Below are 10,499 nucleotides of genomic sequence, written 5' to 3'. Positions count from 1 at the left end.
ACTATGTTACATTCAGCAAATTAAAAGTCATGGTAGAAGCTAATCATGAATCATGTTGTGCCAAGTAACCATTTTTCTTCCTCAAGGTTAGTAAACAAGTTCATCATGTTACTCTGAATTTCTGACTGTAACCAGACTCAATATTCGGCCAACAATACACTAAATTTGTTTACATAGATGGTCATCACCATCATATGTTCAGCCACACCATTCTGTCCATTGTCTGTTGGTGCTACGTTTGCTCTATTCTGCTTGTCACAATGTTCATGTTAACCCTCTGGGGTCCAGGGTATAATTGGCCGTTTTTGACTACTTTTGATTTTACCTCTATATTTTACTTTTAAAAACTGTTTATCTTGCTGTCCATGGTATCATTATTTTCAGCACAACCTCAAATATCAGAAATTTGAGTTATTTTTTTCATTTTGACATACTATATTAGAACAATTGATCTAAATTCAGACAAAGAAAAATACAAATCAGAGTAGAAAAAAAGTTATATTTTTTACTGTAAAAACCACAAACATGTTTAACGAATCATTTTCATAACTTGAAATGCAAATAGAAATGGTACATTTCTGAAAATTATGCACAAGTTTTTCAAACAAAGTTATATGGTACTATTTACCTAAAATGCAGCCATGGCCTCAGGAGTTTTTTATATAACCATTTAAAACTATTTACAAAACAATCAGGTGTTTTGCATCAAATAAGAATTTGTGTCCACTATAAGACAGAGGAGAACACCACAGGCCTAAACCCTGCAGGTCTGACAACAGGAGGTGTGTCAGTCCTGTTTTCCATGTGGAGACGGTGTTTACACCAGAATCTGCCTTTGGTGGCTCTTTTGGAGCAAATGTGACATTCACTTGTATAACTGACACACAAAACAAAACATTGACTACACAACACGCTAACTATAGCCTCCAAACACGCTACACGTCACTAATGTCTCACATGTGAAAACTCGCTCTCTCTCTTTCTTTCACTCACTCGCTTTCTCTCATGGGCATCACTCCTAAAACTTCCCCCTCTTCCTAAACAACCAAGTCCCACATGTTGCCATATCATTTTTTGATTGGTTGAAATGGCACACTTTAACACCAAAAGGGAAGGGGTGTTTTTTCTTTTTCCACTCGCCAGCAGAGAGTGTTTGCTAGCGCTGTCCTTAGAAAACACCGTTTTTACCATTTCTTCCCGCTGTAAACACCACTGTTTTGTTCAGAAAAAAACATTGTGTGTATTTTTCTTCATAACTCTGCTTTTACATGGCCTATCGACACAATTTAAAGACTGGTATATGGTCTGACCCAAGGTTATATGGAGACTCTGGTCATGTGATCTTGACGTGCCGTCACATCCGTCGACCCCAGAGGGTTAATGTCTTCATTTTGGATCAGTTTCTTATTACTGTCTCTCACACCTTGCTGGTATATATCTTCAGGCCACCAAGGCCTCCACAGTCTCTGGGTGCAAATAGCTCCCATCTTAACACTGTCCATATCCGCTTGTCTGACTGTGGGTTGTCCTAATATATCATATGTCAGCATTTTGGGCTGACGTCGCTCTCTCTTGGGGTGTCTGAGGACAGGTGACAACCCTTGTTCACTGTTGGAGTCACTGTCTCCTTGCTCATCTTGTTGTTCATCTGATATTTGCTCATCTTGTGACTCCTGGTGGTTGTAATGTTGCTCTGCTGTCTGCAACTCAGGTTCGTGTATCTCTCTGTGGTCCTGTAAGAAAGGGACAACAGGAAGGGGATTACATGAAGAGACAGAAAGATGTGAGGAAGCCTACATCTACAGAAGCGGTTTGAGGCTCCCCCAGTTGTTGTTCACCCACCAGAGATTCCAGGGTTGGAAGGATAATGGTGGTGGTACTGTTTTGCTGTGGAAACCTCCACACAAGCTCACCCTCATCCTCACTCTCTACGTCTGTGTCTTGTTGTAGTAGCTGTTGTTGAGCTTCTACCCCCCTTTTGTCTCAGGCTTTTTCTTCTTTCGTTTTGCTCCTGTCTGTGTGGTTTTTCTACAGGTAGACTGTCACATGGAAGCAACAGGTTCCGGTGTACTGTGCGGCTTTTTCCTCCCCTCTCTGGCTTGATCTCGTAAACTGGGATGTCAGGGCTTTTTTGACTCACCACCACATACACCGTATCCTCCCAGTATGACCGCAGCTTGCTTGGGCCTCCTCTCTCCTTGAGGTTGCGGAGCAGGACTCTGTTCCCCGGATGAAGTTGAGCTCCGTAGATCTTACGGTTTACCTCTCGAAGCTTCTTTTTGGGCTGCCATAGATGCAATCTCATAGGCCTCCTTCATTCGGGATTGCCATTTTGTCACATACTCCTCGTAACTTAATTGCTGTTCCTGTGAAGGCAAGTTGAACAAGATGTCTATAGGAAGTCTTGGAGTACGGCCAAACAACAAATAGTACGGGGAAAACCCAGTAGCCTCATTCCGAGTGCAGTTGTAGGCGTGCACCACTTTTGTCAATGATTCCTTCCAGTCTGCTTTTTCAAGGTCAGTTAGTGTTCTCAACATGGACAACAAAGTTCTGTTGAAACGCTCCACTTGCCCATTTCCTTGTGGATGGTATGGGGTAGTGTGAGAGCCACGTAAACCACAGACTTTCTGCAACTGGGAAAACATCTGATTCTCAAATTCCCTGCCCATGTCATGGTGGATTCGTGCTGGGAACCCAAAGTTCAGAGCAAAGTGATTGAAGACCTTATCCATATATACTATAGGACCTATAGTAGGACAGGAATTCTAGGACCCAACTCAGTTCCCCCCCTGTGGATGGTGGTTTGTTTCTGAGAGCTTGTAGAGAAACTATTTCCACTGTGTCCATGGTATATCCCTCTTCAGACACCATCCGACCAAGGAAACATACCTTTCTCTTGAAAACGTCACATTTCTGTAGGCTGAGTTTGATACCATGTTTTTGGTATCTCTGTAGGACGGCTCTGATGTGTTCAAGATGAGTATCAAATGAAGTAGAGTGGACTAGGTTGTCGTCCAAATATGGCTGACAGATTACATCCCGCAGTCCCCTTAAACAGTCCTCCATGCTCCGCTGAAACTCTGCTGGGGCTGAGCTGAGGCCAAAGGGTATGCGGTTCCACTGGTATAAGCCCCAAGGTGTGATGAAGGCTGTCAGGGTCCAGGAACCCCTGATGGTATGCTTTCCCCTGATCCAGAACAGAGAACCATGAGCTGCCATGAAGGGAATCTAGCATGTCCTGAATTCTGGGAATAGGGTGCGTGTCTGGTACTGACTACCAGTTGAATTCCCTGTAATCACAGCACAATCTCAGTTCACCTGACTTTTTCTGAACGCAGACAATTGGAGATGAGTAGGATGACCTGGACTCTGAAATCCACCCATGGTTCAGCAGATCTTGAAGATAGTCTTTGACCTCTTGGTGCAGAGGTTTTGGCATGGATATGTAGGTCTTTCGAACAGGTGTTGTGTCATGCAATGTGATGTGCATGTTTAAACTGGGGATGCACCCAACATCTTTATCATCATAAGCAAAAGCATGACATTCCTCTCTTAACAGCTGTCTCACAGTTTGTTGTTCATTTTTACTGAGATGGTCCATCTTAACTGGAGGGTCCCACTGAGGTGGCTTATGGCTGGAGGAGGGTGTGTTAATATCCTCATTCACCTGTATAGGAGACTGTGAAGAAATCTGCTCCACCGAGTCATGTGTCTTTTCAGGGGTGATGGGGTACACTGCTTTTATTTCTTCCAGATGTCCTAGAACAGTGTGAGGAATTAAGTTGACATCCCCTTTATTGGTATTAACTATCGCAACTGGGTTATACACTGCCCTGCCCTCCGTTATTGTGACCAGTCCCTCTTGTATGACAAGACCCTCAGGCAACTCTGATGGTTCATTTGGGACAAACAACAGACTCTGTCCTGAAAACTGCGCTCCAATATGTGCACGGACATATGTGGTGGTAATCTGTTCAGCAGCCAGACATCGTCCTCTCTTTCCTGCCAGTACTGTGCCCAAACTTTGGCTTTGGTCTGGTGACTGCAATAGTTTTAGCACTGATTTAGCAGTGTTTATCGATACTGACATGATCTGGCAGATTTTTTGAATGTTGCGTGATCTTGGTTGACACTTGCCCCATTTACGCACAACTTCCTCTATTACATTAAATCCAGTATGGGCAGTTGAGCAACACTGGGGTCACTGGATACAAGCATTGGAGCTAGAAGACAATTTTCAGGGTTACAGTCCAAATAGAATTCTGTCTCTGTCCACCCATCATATGGGATTTCACTATCATAAGCTGCTAAAGCGACAGGAGGTTCTGTTCCCAAAACCTCAGCAAGTGGCCTGACAGTGCTGTGTGGTAGGTGTTGTTTTTGCCACTCATTCTTAATAAGACTTGCCTGAGCTCCGGTGTCCCACAGGGCCTCTACTGGTACCTTATCCAGGTGACACTGAACTGTACATCTTTTCCCAGTGAGACTGATGAGCTTGGTTTGCTGTTATCAGGGTATATAACCATTAGATGTGTCGCTTGTCAATTTGTTGCTGTTTGGCTCTTTGGGGGCAGTTTCAGTGTGTGTAGAGTCATTTTGTGGTGCTTGTTGATGCGAGATGTTTTGCACAGAGACGGGATTTACCTGGGACCTGGATGATGAGTGGGCTACTGTGGGTTGTAGCTCAGTAGCCCGCTCCTGTTTCCTGTATACACCCTCGAGACAGGTGACGCTCCTGAACACAACGGTAACAGTGTCTACACAGGTCACCAGGCTGAGCCTCTCTGCACATTTGACAACCTCTTGCACGAACACATAAGGAACACATCTGAGACTTGTTCTTGATGCCCAAAATACTCATGGGTGCCGCACTGACTTAGTCAAAACCAGTGAAATTTTGTACAGTGGGATTACAATTACAACAAAGATGCATGCGTGTAGAGCTGGTTTATTTAAAACATTTTTAAGATTTCTAACATATGGCAAACTTGTTAAACTTTATCAGACTGTGTCACAGGGATTCTGCCACTCCTTGATTTAGGCGAATTAAAGATCTGGCGAGTTCGCTGGAGCAGCTGTTGGAATCGAGTAGGGAAATCCTTTACATGGAGGTAAACCAGGGGAGTCAAAACACTGTTCAAACACACAATTCCACGACTTATTTGATGAGCCCCAAAGACTCCCTCATCCCAATCTGGACATTTCCCCTGTTTTGACAAAACTCTTGAATAAAGGCTGAGGTTCTTGAAAATATGATAGGGGATGTAACAAACCGAGAAGAGAAGGCACAAGATGAATAACAACTTTAAAACTCGTTTTTTCACCACCTCCTTTATGGTATTTGCATGACAGAGAACAAAAGTCACATGTCCATAGGAGCCAAGTAAAATAAGGAGCGGCATAACAAACCCAGTCAATGTCCAACCCACACTGTATTTCAGGTAATCCTCCACATACTCGTTAGAGGTGGTATGGTAGCATTTTTCAGTTTTATTTGGTGAGATTTTGGAGAAGAAGATATCTGGAAGACTTTGAACAATCACCAACAGCCAAACCACAACTGAGATAGCCACAGAGTGAGTCACAGTTATTCTCCCCATCATCCTCATTGGATGGACAATAGCCAGGTACCTGTACACACTTATACAGGTGAGGAATCCAATGCTGCCGTATAAATTCAGGTTGAAGCAGAATCTTGTGATCTTGCAGAAGGCATCTCCAAAGATCCATTTACTGTCCATAAAGTAGTACGCTGACAAAAATGGGAGTGTTAGCAGGAACAAAAAATTAGCAACTCCAAGGTTCAGAAGGAACAGATTAATGTGTCGAAGTTTCTTCTTTTTTTGCAGCAGAGACTTCAGTCCCAATCCATTTCCTCCCAGACCAACAATCATAACAAAGGCATAAATGGCAGGTAGAATTTTGTGTTCATGGAGTTTTAAGTTGCCTGAAGTACAGGATCTGTTATTCATTGTGCTTCTAAAGTAAAGTCTGCACAATCTTCCCCCTTCATGGAGAGTTCTATGTCATAAAGTGAAAGAAAACACACCCTTTTTTATTTTTTTACAATTTATATGTCATGTTCAACCTTGAAACCCTGCACACTGAAGCATAAGACTGAGATCTAAAGTAAATGCAACACGTCTAATAGATATGTATGCAATCTTAATCTTGCCTTTGGGCCTTGTTTGGAATGTGAAAGTTATGAATTAAAGTTGCTACTACCCTTTGTCTAGAATTGTAACAGGCTGCGAACACATTAGGAAACTCAGGTGTTTAAACCTGTGATAATTCTGAGTTTCTTATAATAAAGCAACGCCTGCCTGTAGTTTTTTGAGCTGGTTAAATTTCTTTCCGGTTCAGGTGTTAGCGGAGAGTGACGGTGTTTTAGCTGTTATGGAATAGCACTGAATTAGCGTTCTGTGATTCTGTGACTCTTGAAATGCACTACACCAACAATTTCATACACACCCTGGTGTGTAATTTAAGACATAAGAGATTTCTAAAAGTAAATACTGTACTGTAAACATGAGGTTGACAGTAGGCCGACAAAGAATGTCCTTGTCCTTGTCTAAAAGGCTAGCAGTCAGTATTAATACATGTAAATCTCATTTTAGCAAATGGTATTCGGTTCAGTTCAATACTTTCGTGTCATGGTTCGATATTTTTTCGATACAAAAAAATGTTCATGCCTTTTTTAATTTGTAATTGATTAAAATTATACATATTTATTTTAACTCGAGAAATCACTCATATGTGGAAAAGCTATACTGTACCCTTCTTCTGGGGTATATTCTCAGCAGCATATTAAACATATCAGGCCCCCTTAAAAGGAACTACTCTCTGAAGAACCTCCCCTCACACTCATCTTCTGGAGTGCTAGCACTTAGTTGTAACGGGGCTCAAGTACTCTCAGCCTTTCCTGAAACCCGTTGTTTTCTACAACAGAAAATGGTCGCATGTCGACAGCTATAAAAGTAGCCATTGCCCTGTTTCTTTTGCCCTCTAAGAATCATGTGCTAACGGCTGTCTCAGGTAAAGTTTGTAACATGCGTGCTTGTCTGTTTCCACCGATGTAATTGAGCATTGCCTGGCACGTCCGACTTACTGTTGTACTTTTGTCCACGCTTACCATCAGGGTCATGCTTCACATGAAAACCAAAATAGTTCCAAACGCCAGATCTCAATGATGGTAGAGGAGGTTCAATTTCGGGTAGCGTTGAGGCAGTTGCCATGTTGCAACGAGCTTAACTTCTGTCTCGCTAGCATGAGTGAATGCGTATGGGTGCTCAGTGGATCTGAGCTCGACAGTGCAGCCTAGGCAGAGTAGTCGAACGCAGATCCACTGAGCTCTCAACACAGACAGCATCGTCAGAGGAAAAGTTGATAAAATAAATTAAAAATTCAGCATTGCTCAATACATATGCGTGCCGAACCAAAAGCACTGTATTGAACCATTCAATACAGATACATTGTAGCACCCCTAAGATATATATATTCATTCCTTCTAGTTAACATTTCACTTATGATTTTACATTATGCACTTTTATGCTAATTTAATTCCTTGTTTGTTCTGTATCTGCTGCTTCTCCCAATTATCAGTGACAGTTATCTGCTTGCATACCTAGTACTTGCTTTGGTCCTATTTCTATTATCTTCCTTTTACTCTCTATGTTACTTATTAAGCACCTTGGTATACCCTTGGTTTTAAGTGTGCTTTATAAATAAAGTTTATTATTATTATAAAACATCATAAAACTGCTCACCCAACCTGTCGGCAGTTTTATGATTGAAACAAAAGGTTAAAGTCTCCCTCTGTTTGGAGTTTAAATGTGAAAGCAAAAGTTCTCTGAAAGCATGGTGGAAGTTTCTAAAAATGACTTCATTAATCTCATGCAAACATACACTAATCTGGAACAACTGTGACATAATACAGAACATTAATATGATTACCTTCCCAGATTGGAGTTGTCAAGGAATGAAATACTTACAACATATATTAGAATGAACAGACTTTATTCCATTTGACAGACTAGTTGTACAGTATGGGATTAACAAGAAAAGAATGTGAAAGTAAAATTTTGTCTTTAAATAAAAGTCTTTAAATTAAATTAAAGACTTTAAATACATTTTTTTAAAATAGTCAATTAAACATTTTACATCTTTAAGTTCAAAAAGATGGAGAGAAATACATAAAAAATATTATAGTTTAATTATAATTACTTTCTTAGAAAGGATAACTCTTTACTGTCATTTACAGTTCAAAAAATGTTATGACTTATAAAAATAATGAATCTAGGGTGTGTGTGTGTGTGTGTGTGTGTGTGCCCTTGCTTAGAGCAGTATACATCAAATACTATACATTAGAATTCCAGAGCAAACTAAAAGCCAAATATTGTGTATCTTATGTCAAATATGAATCACATGTTCACTGCCAAGCTGGCTTATAGTAGGCATGAAACAAAGGTTAATGTTGATTAAATTTCACCAACACTGTTCTACTGCTATACAAACGTAATAATCCAGCAGATGTTTTTTATGGGAAATTATTTTGCTGTACACATAACCTACACAAATCTAAAGAAAAGTGGTTACTAACCTGAAAACTGTGTCAGTGAACATAAAATAAATGATACTAATCTGCCAGCGCTCTTTCCTGATCTTTGCTTAAATTAAAAGTGTCACGGTCCTGGGTCTGTGACCCAGCATTTCTATGGCAGGTTAAGAAGCAGTTCCTTGTGTTAGTTACTATAGCTATTCCTCTGTTTAGCATTTGTTGAGATCACCTTAGCTTTCTTATCTAGTCTTTAGTTTCTGTTGTCTTGCCTCCAATCCCCTACGCATGTGTAGTCATGTCTCAGTGGTTGTTTATATTTTCAATGCGACAAAAAAAATGTTGCTGTAAAGGATTTGAATAATGCAATTTTCAATAATGCAATTTTCGATGTAGGGCAACAGAAGAACAACAAACACAGAAACAAAGCTTTTTATTTATAAATCCATTTGAGCCAAAACTGTTATCCAGAAAAAGATAGTATAGACAGTATAATACGTAAAACAGTCTTTACACTCTACTCTAAAAGACAAAGTCAAAGTCATTAATTACTGTTAAGATTATGTTGTGGTCACTGTTTGTTCCACGGGTACACTGCCGTATTCTGACACAAACAAACGAGTAAATGTCTGACGAAACCTCTGAAGCAGCTGTTGGAGCTGAGCAGGAATATCCATGACATGGAGGTAAACCAGGGGGTTCAAAACACTATTCAGACACACAAGACCACGACTGATCTGATGAGCACAGAAGACTCTCTTATCCCATGATGGATACTTCTTGTTGGTTGAAAAAAGTACTCTTGAATAAAGGCTGAGGTTCTTAAAAATATGATAGGGGATGTAACAGACCGAGAAGAGCAAGATCAAAATGAACATCAACTTTAAGCTTTTTTGTTTCACCACCTTATTAATGGTATTTTTGCGGCAGAGAACAAGAGTCACATGTCCATAGCAGCCAAGAAAAATAAGGAAAGGCATAACAAACCCAGTCAATGTCCAGCAAACACTGTATTTCAGGTAATTCTCAACATACTCTGTAGAGGTGGTATGGTGACATTTTTCAGTTCTATTTGTTGAGTTTTTGGGAAAGAGCACGTCTGGAAGACTTTGAACACTCACCAACAGCCAAACCATGACTGAGATAACCACAGAATTACGGACAGTCATCCTTCTCTTCGCTTTCAGTGCATGGACAATAGCCAGGTACCTGTTCACACTTATACAGGTGAGGAATCCAATGCTGCCGTATAAATTCAAGTTGAAGCAGAATCTTGTGATCTTGCAGAAGACTTCTCCAAATATCCATTTATTCTCCATAAAGTAGTAGGCTGTTAAAAATGGAAGAGTTGGCAGGAACAAAAAGTTAGCAATTCCAAGGTTCAGAAGAAAAACATTGATGTATCCAAGAATTTTCCATTTCTGAAGCAGAGACTTCAGTCCCCATACATTAGCTCCCAGACCAATGATGAACACAAAGGTATAAATAGCAGGCAGAGTTACATGTTCATAGACTGAACGAAACCATTCAGTCGTATTCATTCTGTCTCCTAACATGTTGTCCACACTGCTCTCCTCTGTGGCGGAATTAAAAGTGAAAGAAGTGGAAAGAATAAGATCAGATGTACATGTTCCTCCTGCTTGTGACCCTGCATGCATGCTGAAACAAGTTTGAGATCTGAGAAACATACGTGTGTGTAAATTCATGCATCCATTTCTTTGCTTGTTCACAAGAACAGCTTGTTATTATCTTTATCTCTCTCACACCTGTCATTCATTAGACACTTTCTTCAGAAGCGTTCTTAAGGAGCTTCCCGACAGAGCTCTAGTGTCGGATTATTCTCCTTTCTGGAGTGCCTGTAAACATTGATGTGTCCAAGATTTTTCCATTTCTGCAGCAAGAATCTCAGCAGCAATTCAGAGCGACCAGTGTATATGTGCAT

The 10,499-nt window shown here is 40.7% G+C and overlaps 1 protein-coding gene across 2 annotated transcripts; it reads right to left on the bottom strand.

The window, feature by feature from the left end:
- Window positions 1-1,195: 1,195 nt before the first annotated feature.
- Window positions 1,196-10,499, bottom strand: LOC120737459 (P2Y purinoceptor 1-like). 2 transcript variants are annotated; one of them, XM_040038173.1, is made up of 2 exons: window positions 9,767-10,499; window positions 1,196-5,634 (listed from the first exon to the last, which is right to left on the bottom strand). In XM_040038173.1, exons 1-2 carry the CDS (start codon window positions 10,261-10,263, stop codon window positions 4,995-4,997), a joined length of 1,137 nt encoding a protein of 378 aa, XP_039894107.1. In that variant the 5' UTR covers window positions 10,264-10,499; the 3' UTR covers window positions 1,196-4,994. The 2 variants fall into 2 exon arrangements, with proteins under 2 accessions (XP_039894107.1, XP_039894108.1); XM_040038174.1 differs by lacking the exon at window positions 9,767-10,499 and having other exon boundaries at window positions 1,196-7,215.

Source organism: Simochromis diagramma, unplaced genomic scaffold, assembly GCF_900408965.1.
Source record: "Simochromis diagramma unplaced genomic scaffold, fSimDia1.1 OVJJ01000061.1, whole genome shotgun sequence".
In the NCBI taxonomy this organism is placed as follows: Eukaryota; Metazoa; Chordata; class Actinopteri; order Cichliformes; family Cichlidae; genus Simochromis; species Simochromis diagramma.
This window is presented reverse-complemented; position numbering and strand designations above follow the sequence as displayed.